Below are 19,877 nucleotides of genomic sequence, written 5' to 3'. Positions count from 1 at the left end.
ATTTGGTTTTTTGATACATCTGTCCCTAGGTCCTTACTAAAACTACCTACTGGTGACCACCAGTATGTTATATCTATGTCCCTATTCACTGAAAAAAACAAAAGTTACAGGGACGTTATAGTTAGGATCTGAATTTACTCGCACACAACCATAGAAATTCAGCAGTTATAGTTCTGGTTAGCCCAAGGAACTATAACTTGTGCCCTTAGGTAACTATAACATGTGCCCCTGCTCTGGAGGGGTCCCTCTGGCACCCCAGTACCAGAGCTAAGTGGTCAGGGTGTCCCTACCCCAGCCCCATTTTTTTTTTTTTTTTTTTCATGTTTTTTTGTGGAACTCAGCTGAAGCAGACTCCCAAGATGGCTGCCAACACTTCCTGGTTAAAATGTTGGCAGCCAATCAGAGCTCTGCATTTTTTCTGCACAAGCTTGTTATTATTTGCAAATCCTTTGCACCTCTATATATCTATATTTCTTTTTTTAATATTTCAAAAACAACTGAACAGATTTACACCAAATAACAAAAGCACTCTTCTGGACTAAGAGCTACCTTTCTGCCAAATTTGATGTAATTCCAGCCGGCGGTTTTGGATGTAGTCATGTCTAAAATCCCTTCTTCTCGGCCACCGCTTGATGGATCACCCCGAAACAATCCATGAAAAACAAGATTCACTGGAACACTTTTTAAAACAAATGTTGTGAAGATTCGTCAAACAGTGCGAAGATATAGGCAAGTCAAAAAACAATTTTTCAATGGAAACATAGGTCCTCATTAGGAGGGTCGCAATGGCAGTATGACCGCTGCCAGTGCCAAACCTTTTCTGCAGCCCCAGCGCTATAAATCTAATCAAGGTGGGGAAAGCTGCACAGCTCGGCATGCTTCACAGTTGCTTCAGTCACCTGGACCAGTTCACCTTGCAAAATGTTAAAAGGTGGTGCTGCTTTCCATTCCGGAAATGTCCATTAAACGTCCCCCACACCTCCACCAGTAACCAACAATAACCCCAACCGCAGTGGAAGAGAGCCAGTGGCTGAAGTTGGCTGGCCTATTGAACTATGGTGTAGGCTGGTGGACCGAAGCAAAATATGTATGACAGGTAAAATGACCAATGAATAAAGGGGGCTGACACAAAGCTCCTGTGCATATCTACATTTAAACGTATTTCTTATTTAAGATTGTTTTGGATTATTTGAGGCTGGCAAACACCTAAAACATGCTTTTGGCTAGACTTAAAAATGTGAGAAACAACAAAGTCAGTAAGGTCTTTATAGTGTCTTAATCCGCAAAGCAAGCAGGAGAATGATGAGGTTTCTTTGAAATTTCCAGTAGTACATGTCAGTGTTGCACTTTAACAAGCGTACAAAAATATCTGGGGTTAATGGTAGAACATAACCCAGTTCACAGAGCCTCATTTCAGCACATCTTATGATCAGAAATAGGCTGGCAGTGGCTTGTCTATTTGCAGGACGTACAGGTATTTGCTTGTATGGATTTTTTTCTTCCAATGAAGATGTTATTGGTGCTTCAGTGAACTGTGCTCAATTGGTGCACAATTTGACATTTTTGTGAAACTCAAAAAATCAAAACTTATGCCAACCAGAAGCATGTAATTTTGGGAGTGGTGCTGGAGGCTTCTATGATGGAAATGTTTCTACCACTGGGGGGAGTTCAGTTTTTGAAAGATGTGATTTTTTGATTATTATTTTTTGTGTGTGTATACCAGACAGAATCATTATTTCTAAACTGTGTTTTATTGATTTTACAGTGTAACACAACAAGGAAAAGAAAGAAAAATAAAAACACAATCAATGTAGTGTACTGAGTACAAAACAGTAGGATTACTACTTCAGCATGTTATGGCATATCAATAATGAACAACCTCTGATATGGCAGAGGATGGGTACCCAAGAACTACTCAGTAGGTAGAGGAGATTACCAAATCCAAGCCACCATGTCAGGGATAGTATAAGGAAGACAGCTATGTCTCACTTGGCTGTTGAATCCGTTATGTGTTGACGGAGAGTTCACATAAATTACCCCTTATCAGAACTATCGTCCGAACCAGAAACTCTTTCATTACTGAAATTATTAAGGAGAAGCACCCATGCCATAATCTCATCTATTGCGCCTTCATCTGTACCAGTGAGATGCATGTGGGTCCTCTCAGCCACTTCCCTTTCAAGGAGGTCCCGCAGCCATGCAGATGTCCGTGCCATCCTTGAGCCCAACTTACCAGTGGCTATTCTTTGCTTGGCTGGTAAAAGGGCAATTTAGGTAAGTTTATAGGGGATCTTCAGCCCTCTACTCCCAGGAGATGGGCCAGCAGAGTCAGAGGAACCTCTGTCTGTGGCCCCAGCAATTTTGGATACTACTTCCGCCAGAGTCCCTGGATTTTGTTACAGGCCAAAGCCAAGTACAAAAAAAGTCGCCCCTAGCTCCCTGCATCATACACATCTTGCCTTTCTGGAGGGATCAATCCTGTTGAGTCGACTAGGAGTCACATAGGTACGATGTAGGAAATTGAAATGCAGGAGCTTTAACATGTGATTACAGGATACCATCCGCATCTACTCACATTGCCTGTGCCCAATCTATATCCGCTATGGGCTCTCCCAGATCCTTTTCCCAGCCCCTGTGTGCTTCATTATCAGCCCCAGCCAGAACCATTAAGACAGATTTTGAAGAAACGTACCTTCTAATGGTACCTCAGGCCTGGTTGTTTATAAGCTTTCTTTTTGCTTATTGAGGTCTCAATAGCCAAAGCATCAGATACAGCTGATGTATTTTGTGACAGCCAGACTGAATGTTAGGATCCGCAGTAGTGATTGTTGGACAAGGACCTATTGAGAGGGTGTCAATAGCTGGACTCCACAGTCACACCTTCTTCGCTCATTCCAACTTTTTAGAAGTATTGATAACCCTTTCCTTTAAACACTGTTTTGCTTAACCTGACGATCACAAAACCTGGACCGGAATAGATGACTAAATGTAGCAGGAGAAGGGTTCCAGGAGATGAAGTAGGATTCCTGGAAATTAAGTAGGATTCCAAGAAATTAAGTAGGATTCCAGGAGATGTAGCTGGATTCCTGGAAATGAAGTAGGATTCCAGGAAATGAAGCTGGATTCCAGGAGTAAGTGCCCAGGAGGGAAACCCGCCTTCAGTTACTGGATCATTTGCTATGCATGGTACTGAGGGTTTCAGCTCTATTTTTTTATAGAGTGGAACAGAAAGTAGATGAAAAAGGAAGTGACATAGATGAAGTAGTGCCACCTTAATAGATTGTAATTTGACAACATTTCAGACTGTGGAGGTGACTAGGATGGTTCAGGAGAAACAAAACTTGTCGTTTTCTGTTTCTTCATGAAAAGTTTAATTAGGAGATGTTTTATGAAAGGAGGATTTTATTGACACAGGCTGAAAAGGCCATTCAAGGGAACAGCTAATGAGGTGTTTATGACCCTTCGAGGTAGAAGAATATACTGGGAGTGTGAAGATTGGCTTCCATAGAGAGCACCATTTGTATGCTGGTACAAACGTAAGTCTGCCTTCTTTACTGTGTCACGGGCAGAAAGACTGCTGCAATTCATGGATCACAATCTGAGTGAGATCCCTGTTGACTGTGCTGTATAACAGAGGGCAGGAATTCTCTTTTGCTGGTTGTCCAACCCCTTTTGGTGACAGGTTCCCTCTTGATGGGTTGAGTGGGGCATTTGGAGGATCTGAGTACGAGGGGATCTGAGTTTGAGGGGCCTTTTCTCAGGTTACAAAAGGCAAATGTACTTCATTGTATTGAATCTCGGGTGATCAGCTTGGTGTTAACATTTTTTCTTCCTCTAATAATTTTGTTACTGGAGATGTACGCCTTTGTTTCAGTGATAAGAAAAGCTGCAAGGGCCCTTGATCTACCCCCTAACTGTTTTGGAACAAAGTGCAAATATCCTCACAGACATTTGACAAATGGCCCTATCTACTCCAGAACCATTGGTTTCCTTTAACTAGACTATAGTGGACTGCTTAAAGGTGCTCTGGGAAAAGCCTTTGTGTCCAGCAGTTAGCAGGGGCATTATGCCCCAGTACAAACCAATGCCAGGGGATTCAGTCTTCCTTTTTATTCATCCCTCACCAGAAAGGTTGTTAGTACAGAGCACCTCCACTTCCAGATATAATCCTAAGGATTTCCCTAGGCATCCTCCAGATAGGGATCTGAGCACCTGGAAGCTATAAGCCCTAAAAAGGCTTTTGCGACTGGCAGCTTAGCTTTTCGTTCTTTCAGTGCCATCTGCCTGTTAGGGAGATATACCCATGTTGTCTTGGACAAGGTTGCTATAATTATAACAAACCTGACGTGCTATCTAAAAGATAATTTGTCAGAGTTGGTACGAGAAAGGCAAGATGCTTCTTGTTATATAGTGAGGGCTGGCCTCTACACCACGAGCAGCGCGGCCAGATCATTGGGCTTATCAATAACCTCAAGATGCCATTTGGCTATTTTCCACAGAGTTCTGTTACATTCAGAACACTCATTGAAATTCCCTTTAATGGAGAGAGACCATTTAGGCGGAAGGCTGATGCAGCACTGAAGCGCTTCAAGGAAGGTAGTATGACACTTCATTTTCTCAGTTTACAATCAGCTTCTGGGACTTTTTGGCCTTTCAAGAAACCAAACATCTTCCGGGGGTTTCCAAAAGGAGTCGCAGGCCTTTACATCAGGTCAAAAGTATCAAAATAATCCTTTTGTTCTGTAATACAGAGGGAAAGGGATGGGCTGTGCCAGGCAACTGCTCCCCTCCTCCTCCAACTTCTCCTCAGGTCCACCAGGGAAGCAGCAGTAGTTTGCCTGTGAAGGAGCATGTCTGGGCATGAACACATGGGTGCCACTCTCTGTACTTCCCAGTTCAACAGGCATACAGTGGTTTGGAACCCATCCTTGACTTCCGAATTCTGACTTGGTTCCTCTGGAAGTTAATTATGCTCTCCCTGTCTCAGGTTTTGTTGGTGCTGCATCTTCAGGACGGGATGATGTCTTTAGACTTGTCGGAAGCATACTTTCACCTTCCGATCTTGTGGTCCCTCAGAAAATACTTGGTTTGTAGGGGATTCTGCCCATTCCCATCTTTTGGATTAACATCCTGTGAGGAGGCGGATGGTCTACCAGGCTGGGAGAAGCCTCCCTCTCTGCCTCTCACTAACTCAGGGAACGTCTGTCTTTTCCTTGACAGGACAGAGAGTAGGGGCCCTTTACTCTGGGAGATCTGGCGAAAGGAGGTGTGGAGCCCGGCATGGACCTCTGGGCACATAATCTCTATATCAGGACTAAAGGAAGAGGAGGAGAGAAACTTGCACCGGGAGAGTGGTGCGTGATGTGGGAAACTGTCAGGCAAGCACGGATCCGAAGGAGAACCGCACTAAGGTGCCATGGAGAAAGCCTCTTTACGCGGGAGCCAGGCTAGAGGGAGACCACCACACTGAATGACGCCAGTAATGGAGCGTATCGAGAAAGGACCTGCCAAAACGCCCGAAGTTCCTGCTGTGTGCTTTTCTTCTTCCTGTTTGTTGTTTTTTTCTGTTTTGTTGTTTCACCATTTTTTCTTTTCACAAGTTTGGGCTTCTTAAATAAGGAGTCAGATGAAACTACTATAACCTGGAGAAAAAAGGTTGTTTGTAAGGCATTAGTGGAAACATATCCTTGTTGCTCTTTCTTTTGGACAAACATAAAGCATTTTTTCTTAACCCTCATTCACGCATACACTTGGGTGAATGGTGAGTGGTTTACTGATAAGAGATAAACAGAGACACTTACCTGCCTCACTCCTGTTTTTACCCGAGATCCTCGGCGTGGTGTCCTTAAATCTGGAGCTGGTTTATAGAAAGAAAAAAGAGACGATCATAATAACCACAGACTTTGTTTTGAAAGCATTTGGTCAAAATCCTGCAGTAACCTCAGAACACTTTAAATGGGCTATTGTTATCTCTTTCTGAATAGCCCCAACTCTGACACATCCACACCTCAGTTCTTCGCGAAGGTGCTGGCAGTGGTGTTGCCCAGGTGTGCTCTTTTTCCACATGGTGTGGCCTGCCCAATCATAACCCATTTTTGCTTCTGGTCATGACCAACTTAGAGAAGACCCTGATCAGATGACAGCTCAAAACAACAGAAATATGTGTGTTAGGCCTCTATAGGAAATGTACTGAGAGAAAGGCTGGCAACCGGTTTTTAGATGCGGCCTTGGGTGTTGCCCACAGAGGCACTGCACAGCCCTGCAAATCGCCAGATGGCCCGCTTCATAGCAGGTTGCGAGAGGATGTTGAGAATTGGGCAATAGCTGAGGGAGCTGCACTGCACTCCAAAGAACTCAGAGGCGTACACATGAAACCCCTGCCTGAGCAGTGGATGAAAGTCTTGACTAGTTTTCTAGACACTGGGCGTTGATAATGTATTGGGGGCGGCAGAAACAAGAGCAGATTGTCTTACACTTTCTACTGACAATTGGATGTTGATTTTTCTTTTCGAATATGGTCACGATCCCAACATAGATACTGACTGCCAAGACTGGGAATCTTTTGCACTGTTTTGTTTGAGACTTATGAAGTTTTGTTCCTGCTAGTCATGGCTATATGCCATAAGGTGCAATTAAAACGCTTCACATTAAGGGATCCAATCCTGACTGATTATTCCTATCTGATAGACTTAATTGTTGACCACAACATATAAATGTATGATGGCAGGAGTGGATGTAGCTGAAGTAAACAACATCGCCTAATGAACTGCTCACTATTATGTATGCACTTATTGGTTTTGTAAAGCTGGTGCCTCACCATTTATTTTCTTGTTGTTTGACTTGGGATCATTCTACCAAATCTCTACTAGAGTCCTCTCCGTATCTCCTGTTCATTGAGGCAGCACCAGATATCATCTTGCTTACAACTTCCCCGCCTGTGCAGGGGTGACTTGAGTATTAGGGTTATTATTCCAATGTTTCAGATGAGAGCTTGAGTCCAGTAGATAAGCTCCTTTGTTTGCTCAGTAAGCTGGCCTCCTGCATCCTCCTTGTTACATGAGGGCTCTGCAATGGTGCCTTTACAGGCAGTGGTCCCAACATCAAAGGATTCTGAAATAATACATTGTGATCTCCAGAGATGCTGCATCAGAGCTAAGCTGGTGGAAAAGGAACGAGAACCTGTCACAAAAAAGACATTTCTGTTCCCCTCCAGCGGCAGGCAGGGTTGTGACGGATGCTTCCACTCAGGGTGGGAAACGCATTTGGAGGTCGTGGAGATCGTAAGTGTCTGGTCTCCTGACGAGCAGAATTCTCTTGGGACTGAGGGTGATCCATTTGGCCCTGATTGGAACAAAACATTCTACAAAAGCGGAGTGGGTTGAAGTGGTCGAAATGCTTGATTGTCACACTGGCACTGCATTGTGAAAATCTATGCTTGCCGCAGTGCAGTGCTTATCTCTGGGTTCCTCTGTATATTTTATGTGAGAGAACCTCTCTTCCCCTCATTCTGCAGTCTTTGGGCCTCCAGTTCATCTACATGGGCCTCCATTTTCAGCTTAAATCGTAGCCCACCGCCTTGCGCATTGTTAATGCAATCTATAATTTCTCAAGGAGCCCTAAGGCATACGCAACAGAGAAAAACCCTGGTAAGCTGGAGACCACACCCCAGCACCCTGCCCTGAGGGTTGAGTAGGCTAAAGCAGAGATTCCTAACCTGTGGTCTGTGATTGCTTAGAAAATTAAATAATATTAACAGATTAATAAAGTGTATATAATTAAAGAAGCAAAAAATAAAGATGATACATTTAAAAGGTTCTGTAAATGTGAAGGAATTTGAAACTAAAGGCTAAAAGTGAAGCAAGTATTCTTTGAATCATGTGATCCTCGGATTGAATCATGTGAGAAGTGCAAACTCATCACTCAGATTATAGTATGGACAATGAATGGCCTGAATGTAATTTAGAAAAGCTTCAACCTTCCTATTTAAATTAATATAGTGATTTTTTAAATATATATTTTTGTAAATTACATAAAATAGTTCATCATTTGTGTATTTGTTTGATGAAAGCTTGTTTCTGTATTTTTGTGTATTGGTTTGCTCATTAAATCATTGCAGATGCTGAGGGCACGGGTCTCTATCTCCCATTAATGACTCGTTGGGGTCACCGAATCTTAATAATGATACAGTGAGGGTCCACGGATCCCAATAATGCTTCAGTGGGTCCACAAGAGTAAAAAGGTTAAGAACCACAAGGCCAAAGGATAGTCAGTGCATTCAGCGAAGAGGAAGCGTTGCATCTATTTCTGATAGAACCTACCTGATTTACTGCTGCTGATAAATAATTTTGTGTCCAAGCCTAAACAATTGCATTATAACAACTTTATCTCTACTGCGGTCAAATAAATGGGCTATCTAAGCCCTTGGTTCTTCCAGGAGACGGCTGGGTCACTTGCTAACCTTGTTTGCTCACTGCAATATGAGGTTGGTATCCAAGTATTTTTTAAGGATGCTTTAAGCCCTTGTCTCATCCTGGCTTGAGAGAATCCTTTATCATTGATGCATAAATATTCTATATGTTTTAGATAAACTTATTTTTATGTTTGTAAAACATTGGGAAATTTTGTAATACTAATGTCAGATTCATCAACAGCGAAGATATTTTGCCCTGAAATTCAATGTAACCATCATTTCTATTGTTATGTATAGATTGACTTGTCATCTTTGTCGAATACTACGTTAATACTATTCTTGTTTGTAGTTTATACAGTAACCCAGCTGGAATGCCTCCATATGCTCCTTCGGGGTTTGCGTTTCTTAACCCCTACCCGACTCAGGAAGCAAATAGAGTTCCAGTTACTGACACAGTTTTACCTCCATCTGCAAACTGCTCTACTGCCAAACCTGCAGCTCCAGCCTACGGGCTTATCACAGACCTACCAATTCCTGTTCCTTCAACAGAAGCAGTATCACAGGTTAGAATGTCATAATCTGCGGTGCACTGAAGCTCAACATTGAGAATTATGCTGTTATCAGTTATCTCTATTCTTTTGTCTAGGTGGGATTAAATGGGTTTAACTACAAGATGCCAGATGTCCCTGAGGTTTTTCCTGAACTATCAGAATTAAGGTAAGATCAAGATGGAAATATTGTTCATCTGCCTAATGTACATGAAAGCCTACAATAACTGTTTAATAGCCAATGCCTAATTTCATTATAACAGTTCTATTTATGATCTCACAATTCGCATGTGATAAGAAACCGACCACACCACTATACTGTAATAATGTATTGCAGTTGAGTTCTGAAGTGACTATGCCTCCTGCCAGCAGACAGTGCGAAAGGCAGGTCGAAGAGCAAAATTACAATTGCTTTTTAAACAGGAAAAGGTATAACCTGCATTTTAACCCCTGTTTTTTCCCCAGTGCCTTTTCTAAGAACGTTCACTGTAATTTCATGATGATGAGCACTGCCTGCCATATTCTACTGTAGAGAAAAATGCACAGCACATCTTGCAACAAGTCATTAATACACATATTGTACTGTTGACGAGGACTATTGTCTCCGTAGACCACATACCAGGTCGATTTCACTCCTTTAGATGTTGATTCCTGCTGTATTGTGGACAACGTTTCAAATGTTATCAAGCCTCCTTTCCTCTGCTATTAAAGTGGCAGGCCGACTTGAACATTCCATTGAATTGCACATACTCAAGGAGAAACTGAAAGGGTCATAGCAGAAAAGGATCAAAGCTTGGGTCAATATTTAGCTAAGGATTTATTTCTCCTTAAAGTATGTATACAGTGTATTTACATTTTATATATGTTAAATGGAGATTTATATAGCAAGCAAACATAAAAGTAGCCTCTTCATATCTATGGACTTCCTTGCTGGATGTTTGAGGCAGTGTGTGAGTATACCTTTATAGAATAGTGCCTGCATATATAAAAGATTCTATACATAGAATAAAATAATGAGCATAACATACCTGTTATCCATTGACTTATGACTGAACAAATTCTAGCACCAAGATACTGCCTGTGAGTGGGGTTTACCCTTGCCCTGTATATATTTTTTTTCAACCATATAGTAAATTTGTGAGCTACACTCACAAATTTGCCAGACAGCACCATCCTTCTTTTGACAACATCGAAGCAGAGGTGTGAAACAAATATTGTCATCTGCCTCTTCATGGTTAACCCCAAACCCTTATCCTCTTTTATTAGGCCTTGAGCTTAACAACTTACGAGTCTCTGGTCAGGGTACTGCGGCCCCCCGCTCCTCCCCAATCTCCCACTCCCTTTCCCCCAAATATATGGTTGAAAGAGATTATGGGCCCTATTACGAATTTAGCGGTCCAACCACCAGATTACAACCCTGGGGACCACTGCCACCACTAGGATCATAGATCCCGAAAGGGTGACGGTGGTTAGAGTTGTGGTCAGCCACGGCAGCGGTGAGTTCAGCGCCGCCATGCTGATCACGAGTCCTTTTTCCACCAGCCTTTTCATGCTGGGGTTCTCGCCATGAAAAGGTTGGCAGAAAGCCAGTGCTGGAGACCATGTGGGGGGGCGGGGGACCCCACACTGCCCATGTCCATGGCATGGGCAGTGCCTGCAGGCTTGGAGTGTGCACCGTCTGTTCTGCATTCCGAGGGTGCTCTTGTACCACTGTATTGGCCTTGGCTCCCTTAAGGTAGCCGAGGCCGATGGCGTGGCACTGTTTCCGGCGGTCTGACCGGCAGAAACATCGTAATGCGATGTTTCTGCCAGTCAGCCCGGTGGAAACATTGTAATACGACTAGGGGGAAGGCCCCGGCATGATGGCAGCCTCCTCCCGTGGCTTTCGCAGTCGGCTCATTTCAACCGCCAGAGTCGTAATGAGGCCCTATGTCTCTTATGACAAATTAGATTGACACTTTTGCCGGTGGAGATTGGAAAATTGTGTTACTCCAAATATTTCCTTATCACCAGGAAAGAATAAGGTTTACATGTGATCTGCGACACCTAAACACATTTCTCAAGCAACAGAAGTTTGAGTATGCTTATAAAATGACCAGCCCCGCAGGCTCTACAAGAACCAGACTGGCTAGTTTTTTCCATGCCTCCAGAATGCGTACTTCAGTGTCTATGAAAGAACAGAATTACATTTGGTTTGCTATGGGTACCGAACATTATAAATTCTCTGTCTTGCTTTTAATCATCTTCCTGCATTTGAAGGTCACTGAAGTCTAAGTAGTAACGGACAGCACAGTGATTTTTTGAAAACATTTTTTTTACCTTAAGCAGGGCAGAATAGGCTTACTATTCAGAAAAGAGATAGAGCTGTTGGGCCATGCTATGAGTGGACTTTTTCTGCTTATCTAGCAGGCAAAGCACACATAACAGTGGATTATTCTGCTGCTTTCTGCTTTCAACCATTCAAGATTGGAGACTGCAACTTTAAGTACCAGATCACTTCATCTCCTCTTGAGGCATGTAGCATATTGATCTCTTTCCCACTAGGAAGAAAATAAAATGCAGTCTGATTTGCTGCCTTGGATTTCAGAGGAGGAGGTGACTTGGAGATGCCCTGTCTCTACCAAGGACTTTTCAAATGCACTATTCATGTCCACCAGTCCTTCTTACTCTTAAGAGCGTGGTCCAAAAGATTCATTTTCACTAGCCTCATGAGATAGTGATTGGCCTGGACTGGGCCAGATGGCCATGATAGCTTGACTTTCTGTACCTAAGTTGTGCCCTTTCACGCTCTCTCCTAATAGTGGAGAATCTTCATAGAGAGGACAGACAAGATTTTCAAGAAATCTTGAATGAAGGTGACCTGGTATCTAATCAAAATATAATTGTAGAAGCAGATGTATCAGACCTCGCTGCACATGGTTATTGTCATGGCATCTGTGCTCAAAGGTCATCTTGGCTACGACTCACCTGCCTTAAGCTAGAGGCTCAACGACGGCTTATAAATTTACCTTTTTCATGTAATGCTCTGTTTGGCACCCAGGCAGATGAGGAGCTGTCCAGAATGAAGTTCGAATGGACACTCTCAAGGTTGTTGGTTTGGAAAAGAGAAAGGATTATCATACGAGATACAGACCTAACAATAGGAGTTTTTTCTCTCAGAGGGTTCACACTCCTCACTGGCTTCAGCAGCAACAGTCTTCGTAAGCCATTGAGAGGAAGAGGATCTCAACAACAGCGTGCTTCTACAGGGAAGTCTTCTGCTAAACAATGAGTAGTCACTTCCCCATTCTCTGATACCTGCTCCATTGGTGGGGTGGGGGGAGTATAACCAAACATCTGGAAGAGTGGCGCTAATAGCAAAAGACAAATGGATCTTGAATATTGTTCAGAATGGATATTCTCTTCCATTCAGGTTCCCTCCTCCTTCTGTTTCACTCAAAAAAGCTTTGCTGAATCAAAAAGATCTGTTACAAAAGCAGGCTGTAAAGGAGGTTCCCTGTCACCAGAGATTAATGGGGTTTTATTCCCGGTGTTTTATGGTAAGAAAGCAAGGACCAAAGCAAGAATTCAAGCCCATTTTAGATCTGCGAGTACTGAACAAGTATATACGGAAAGAAAAGTTCGGAATGCCGTTGTTACATCAGATCTACCCAAAACTACATCAAAGAGACTGGATGTATTTGATAGCTCTTTAGGATTCTTACTTTCACATCCCGATAGCTTTAAGGCAGCGAACATTTCTCTGTTTCAGGTTAGGATCCCAACACTGTCAATACAAGTCCTACCTTTCGGCCTAAAATCAGCCCTACAAATGTTCTACAAATGTATGGTTGTAGTCGCAGCTCACTAAAGGAAACAAAAGATCTTTAATTATCCTTACCGGGATGATTGGCTGATAAAGAGCATCTCACCAGCAGAGACAAAGAAACGTTATCACATATGTATCAAGACGTTAACCAATCTGGGTTGCCAGGCCAACCTCAGAAAGTCTACGACCTGAGCTGTGCAACAGCTGCAGTATCTAGGAGCAAAATGAGAAACACAATCCGCAAAAGTGTTTCCTCAGAGGAGAGACTATTATCAATCAATCTGAAGTGTTGCAATCTTCTACATGCTCGCCATCCATCAGTAAGACAGATGTCATCCCTACTAGGATCAGTGGCCTCTTGCATCTTCATAGTTCCTCACGCAGAATTACATATGAGACCCCTGTGTCATTGTCTAGATAACCATTAGAATCTAACCTCTGACCACTGAGAAAATAATCTGATTCTGTTGCAGGCGGCAATTCAGACTCTTCCATCGTTGTCTCAACAGAAGAACCTTTTGGTAGGGGCAACATTCCATCAGGCTTTACCAACTAAGACACTGATCACAGATGCTTCTCTCCAGGTATAGGGTGCTCCTTTGGACCCCCTGCAGACCCAAGGAATTTGGTTGGGCAAAGAAAAGACTTACTACATCAGTATGCTGTAATTGAGAGCTGTTCACTTGGCTCTCAAATCTTTTTTCCCGTTGATAACGACAAATTATCTCCTTGTTCAAAGCAACAACCCAACAACAATGCATTACCTGAACAAGCAAGGAGAGAGTAATTCTCATCCTCTATCTCTCGAAGCTCAGGCTAATTGGAAATGGTTCAGTAATTTAACCATAATACCCATGACTGGATTTAAATGATGAGGTATTACAAGGCATCTTTCAAGATTGGGGATACCCGCAAATAGACTTGTTCACAGATGCAAACAATGAAAATATTCTGAAACTACGCACCCAGAGCCTTCAAACCAGGATTAAAGGGGATTGCTCTTTTGATAAATTGGTCAGGGAAATTTCTCTACACATTTTTCCCTAGTGATAATCGCACTTTACAAGTCCAAAACCTGAATTCCTCCAATATGGGCATTTAAGCCTCTTTCAAGTCAGCATGAACATTTTACGAGAGGCTCAAAGACCTTCCACTCGAAAATCATATGCCTTTAAGTGGAAGAGGTTTTATGTATGGTGTATTCAAAACAAGTACAATCCAATTGTGGCAAGAATATGATAACAGTTTGTTTTTGCTTGGCGAGACCTTTTGACAGCTTCCGCCAAGCAAGAGCAAACTGTAAGTCCGCTCCCAGTAGTCAGAAGCAGGAAAACTGCTCCCCGTCACTGGAAGCTGACTTCATCTTTTTTTTCTGCCCACTATCAAGGGGGGCAGGAAAACAGATGAAAGGATTGCTCCCAAATACAGGTAGCAGCCTTTTTAGCTACTCCCTTCATGTTGGGGCTGGAGGTGGGTAACTGGCAGGGAACGTGGGGACCTTGAGGCTTTCCCCATAGTCCTTAGGAGACCTTTGGTACTTGCCAAAGGCAAAGCTAGTGTATTTACTCTGCAGTGCCACCTTGAAATGTTACCTGAAATCCTTGATGGATGTGTTTGCATCGTTACTCTTTGCAGCACAATATGTTATGTAGTGACTTGATGAGTGGGTTCTTTCTTGTCATCTTTTGTGAGAAAAGAGCTAGTCTTTCTCCCTTTTAACTACTATCAGTATGCAAAAATTACCTAGAAGCCCCGCCTGTTTGGCTCTGCCACATATACATTAGTAGTGTGCAACTTCTTCCTGCCTTTTTCCAGGATGACGAACAGCTTCCCAATAAGCTTCCTCAGCGCATTTACTACCAAACAAAAAATACTTACTACATGTAATTAAGAAGTACCACCCTTGTTTTGTGTCAGTTCAACTATTTTTAGTCTTGTTGTCTTCTCTACACGAGGATTCATGTTATTGAAGGTTTCTGTATGAAGACTCTTGAGGAACAGTCACATTGTTATAGTCACCTTAGGGCACAAGTTATAGTTACTTGAAATAACTCTAACTAAAACAGCTGAATTTCTATGGTTTTCGTTCCAACGTGACAGCCCACATGCGTTCAAATTACTCAGCATCCTTCTTCATATATGAAATAGAGGCAGCACTCCCAGCACTTTCTTATCAAAGTAGATGGAGTGCTTAATTTGTGCTTGTTGTTTTGCGGTGTTCAGCACCAGCACTTAATTCTGAGGGCCGGCGCTTAGCCTTCTGTCTCAAGCATTTACTGCGAGCAAAAGACATGTGTTAAAGACGGAGGAAGAGAAAAATGAAAAAGGGGAAAAAAGGGGAAAAGCAGGAAGTTGATAGAGTGAGCTGAAGGGGTAGGGAGTGGCTACAAATGGACTGAAGAGGCCCAGTGTGGCTTCAGAATTAGGCTGCCTCAGTAGTATGTGCTCGCACTTTTAATTGCAGCAGCCGCGTGTTAAGAGGAGGGCTTTGAGCACCGGCACCTTTTTATTTACAAATTAAGCACTGAGTAGATGTTTATTACGGCTGTTGCATCAATGTGTTTCGGCTCTTGCTGGGCCTTGGTCAAGACTTTGGGTGCCATATTTTTCACTTAGTTTTATACCCATAGACATGAAATGACAAAATAAACAACTGACTCACACAGTAATCCACATCAACAAAGAATTGCAGCGGTCATTTTATAGAGTGTTTGAAAATGTCCATTCCAGTATTCTACAATACATTTCTTGTTGCCAGGTTAAACATTCCATATTAGCACATGACACATAAATACAAAAATATACCAAAATGATTAACATGTCCACATTATAATAATCCTAAACTTAAAATATTTTTCCATACAAGTTTATAAATTCAATACCAGATTGATCCCCAACTTGTCACTCACAATTAAGCCCAAGTGGGCTTTTAGCTTAAGGTATAATAAAGTAGAATATAGTAACCCATTCAACATAATTCTATAATTACAGAGATAACTACATCATATACATATTGAAACTATGTCGACAAATAATAAGTACTCAACCTCTAAGAAGCACAAGTGAGGAGTCATCTTTCTGTCCTTATTTCTGACTGCATGATTCTGTCTTTAGAAGATATGTCCTGAAACCACGAAAAATACAATGAAAAGTCATTTACACTGCCACGAAAAATACAATGAAAAGTAATTTACACTGTGATTACTACAACCCCCATATACTAACAACAGAAAGGTGAATTGTACATATACAGGGGGTGTGGCCAACATGGCAGCCGGAGCGGTCGCATAGTTCGCAGTTCCGCTCTCGGCCCTTGTAAAATATCCTGTACGAGAAGCCTCCGTCCTCCTACACGGAAGGCATTGCATGCGCAGCCATCTGGGCTTTCTGGCGCACTGCAACACGAACTAGGGACCATTGAAATCACGACGCTGCGTCGACAGGCGCCCGCGCCAAGCTCCGAAGAGAGCACCTCACCAGATTGCGGCGGGAGGCCAGGCGGCTGCTGCGTGTCGCCCGGAGGGGAAGTGGCGGTGGGGCTGCAGAGTCCGCAGTGAATCGAGGATCCGGAGAGATGGCATTGGGCCCGGGACCGGAGACCCAGGTGAGGACTCATTAAGAGGCGGCGGCCACAGAGGCCCTTCGGCACTTGGGCCGCGGCACTGCGTCGACGAGCTCTTCGGCGCTAGGCCCGCAGGACTTGGCCCACTCCACTCCGGGCTCTCGAGGACCCGGGTAAATAGCTCAGGCTACGGTGGACTCAAGCCTTCTGCGGCACGGGAGGGTGCAACGGCGCGGTTCCTTTGGTGGGAATGGAGCAGCCCAATAATCGTTGACACCCCACAGTGATCTACATCGCACCCCTTTAGCGACGTGCACTGAGTCGCGGGGCCCCCCCAGACACATGCTGGGCCTCACATGGGCACTTGGAGACCGTAACAACAGTGGACTAGTGTCGCCCGGCCCGTAGAGGCGCTATGCTGCACACAGTACCTACCCATAACAGATTGTACCCCAAAACCACTGCCTGCTCCAAAACAAACTACTTAACCAGAGTGAACATCACCCAAATATATCAGACCAACCTCTCCGGTGCCCGGTCTGTGCCTAAGCAAATCTCGTGCCCATGTATGGGGAATAAGATTCCTGATAAGCAGATGGCTAAAACTACAATCCATCGAGGGGGCAACACCTGCTCGGAACTCATGATCCTATGAACTAAGATGCTACCCTCATTTGACCAAAACTAACGTCTTGCAAACTCTAAATCTGCACTGCAACCTCCGACTAGTTCCATCCAGGGTGCAGCTGAGCTGAACATCGGAAAAAATAGTTAATAAAACCTTCAGAAAGCCTGGAGCACATCACGTTGGCCCCGATAAACCAAGCCGCATCAAGATCACCGATGGGAAACCAAAGACCCCATGTGCGCCACCTGGAAACATGGACTCGGAGGAGCCAGCCCCGCCGCCGGAGACGTCGGTAACACACCAGGCACTAAAGAAGTTGGAGGCAACTCTCCAGACTCATACAACAAAATTTGAGAAAATCCTACAGGCAATCCTAGACACCAAAACTACGCTAGAAGCAAGAATAGGATCAGTTGCTGAAGATGTCAACCTCCTACGCATGGATCAGCAAGCCCTAGCGGAAAGGGTAACAACACTTGAAGTGGATGCGAAACAGACAACACCATCGATATGAGACCTCCAACTACAACTAACGACAATATCATCCGAGGTCGAAGCACTGAAGCGCAAGACCGAAGACGCTGAGGGCAGATCACGTCGGAACAACATTCGCTTTGTGGGATTTCCATTCTTCTCTGTAGAGCGCGCACACAGGGTCCCTGGAAGACATCCCCCCCCCCCCCGGGCGCCCAGCCCCGCCCCGCCCGCTCATATCAAGACTACTTAATTATCGGGATAGAGACCTCATCCTGCAATTATTCCGAAAATCAGGCCCTGTTAAATACGAAAATGCAGAAATAACGGCTTACCCAGACTTTACAGCAGAAGTACAAAAGAAACGCAACTCCTTCTTCAGGGTTAAAGAAAGAATGCGGGAGCATGACATTAAGTATGCTCTATTATTTCCCGCCAAACTGCGCATACATGATAACACTCTTTTTTGCGACCCCAGAGGATACCTGGACCTGGCTGCATGCCAAAGGTCTAGCCGACCCAATAAGCCCAAAGACCCCAACGGAGAAATGGTTATCCCCAAAGAACAGACGTAAACCCCGCAGGAAACCAGATACTAAACCCTCATTTGAACAGTCTCAAGCGGAGCGTACTTCTTTATTGCAGGCCACAGCACACTTTATTAACGCATCTCCAACTTCTCTCTCCACTCAAGATGAAGCTGAACTCGAGCCAGATGCACAATACGACTCCACAGACTTTAACCGGGGCCCTACCCTCACGCCGCGTACAGCGGATGATATCTGCTAAGCAAGTCGGACAGGGATATCTCCACAACTTTAGATATGCCTTACCTCCATAAACACCGGACTACCTTGCCTAGCTGATTGGACTTGAATGGTGCAACCTCAGTCCCTATCATTAACCTAAACAACAGACCAGTGAACGTCGGAGGCCTCCATGCAGACGCACCAGCAACAAAAGCGATATGGGCCGGGAAACTTACTGACTCAAAAGCATGAACCCGAAGCACCCCCACTCCATATGGACTGGTTCACTAAGCTGGCAGACACGGGCTCACCTCTACCTGTGTTGCATGCACAGTTAATGTTTTACATAGTTATTGTTCTTTATGTTATTAAATGGAACCCACTTAGGGTACATAATGTAGTCCACAATCATAGTAATAGACGTCCCAATTGAGCTCCCAATACAAACATAGCAAATGTTACCAAAGATGGTAAGCACTTACGCACAAGGCACACTGGGTATATCAAGGCTGCACACAGCACAAGGAAGGTATGCCCACCAGCACCAATAAATCAACACATATACCATGGCCCCTCTACCTCCACATAACACCCCACAATACAAAATAATTACATGGAACATCAGGGGCATGGCATCCACACGCAAACGCCATCAGATTTATACATACCTTAAGCGTCACCAGATACATATAGCTATGCTACAGGAGACTCACCTAAACGGGCCCTCACTAGAGAGCACAAGCACAAAATGGCAAGGACAATTATATAGCACCACCTTCTCAACCTTCGCTCGCGGGGTGGCGATCTGGGTAGCACCAGGGGTCCCATTTGTAATGTCCCGAACACAAAACGATCCAAACGTGCGTTACGTGATATTAGAGGGGGTATTGGATGGTCATCCCTTAGCATTATTCGCTCTGTATACCCCCAACACAGGCCAGCGTGAATTCTTGTGGACACTTAATACTAGCAAACTTAGACACCCAGCGGAGGCTAGCATATGGGGTGGGGACTTTAATTCAGTGTTAGACATATATATGGATCGCTCATTTCCTTCCCCTCAACACTGCCCCAGGCAAGCGAACTTCCACCGATCTAGCAGAGTGGGCCTCCAATAATGGTCTGAAGGAAATCTGGAGAGCGGGGCACCCCACACAACGAGAATACTCCTACTATTCATCAGTACATAAACTACACACCAGAATAGACATGTTTTTTGCAACATCCAACATAATCCATAAAATAAACACGTCAGGATACCTAGCCCATACCATCTCAGACCACAACCCACTATATACTACATTATGTTGGGGCCGCACGCATACTCGTATTCCAACCTGGCGCCTGCAACCGGAGGCCCTCACAGACCCCCACTTCCAAGCAGAGATATCTAACTGCCTATCAAACTACGTTACACTAAATAAGGATTCTGCTTCAGCGCGCGCTATTGAATGGGATGCTCACAAAGTTGTGGTTCGTGGCCACTGCCTGGCGGCTACTGTGGGAGTCAAAAGAATACTTACTAAAGAATTGCAAGAACTAGAAATTAAACTGTGTAAGGCAGAAGTAGAGGTTTCCACGAACATATCCTCTCTGGAGACATTGAGCGCACTCAGAACCAGTTATAGGGAAACAGACACCAGGCTGTGCAAGCACGATTACAGACATTATCAGGCACAACAGCATGCAGAAGGGGAT

General features: G+C 44.0%; 1 protein-coding gene across 2 annotated transcripts in view; it reads left to right on the top strand.

The window, feature by feature from the left end:
- VPS37A (VPS37A subunit of ESCRT-I) overlaps positions 1–19,877 on the top strand; it is a 200,806-nt gene that overhangs the window by 43,297 nt on the left and 137,632 nt on the right. For both annotated transcript variants that reach the window (XM_069200574.1, XM_069200585.1), the window contains exons 5-6: positions 8,760–8,973; positions 9,057–9,127. In XM_069200574.1, coding sequence (XP_069056675.1) covers positions 8,760–8,973; positions 9,057–9,127 — 285 coding nt within the window. The remainder of the gene's footprint in view (positions 1–8,759; positions 8,974–9,056; positions 9,128–19,877) is intronic.

This window comes from Pleurodeles waltl, chromosome 1_2, assembly GCF_031143425.1.
Source record: "Pleurodeles waltl isolate 20211129_DDA chromosome 1_2, aPleWal1.hap1.20221129, whole genome shotgun sequence".
Lineage (NCBI taxonomy): Eukaryota > Metazoa > Chordata > Amphibia > Caudata > Salamandridae > Pleurodeles > Pleurodeles waltl.
This window is presented reverse-complemented; position numbering and strand designations above follow the sequence as displayed.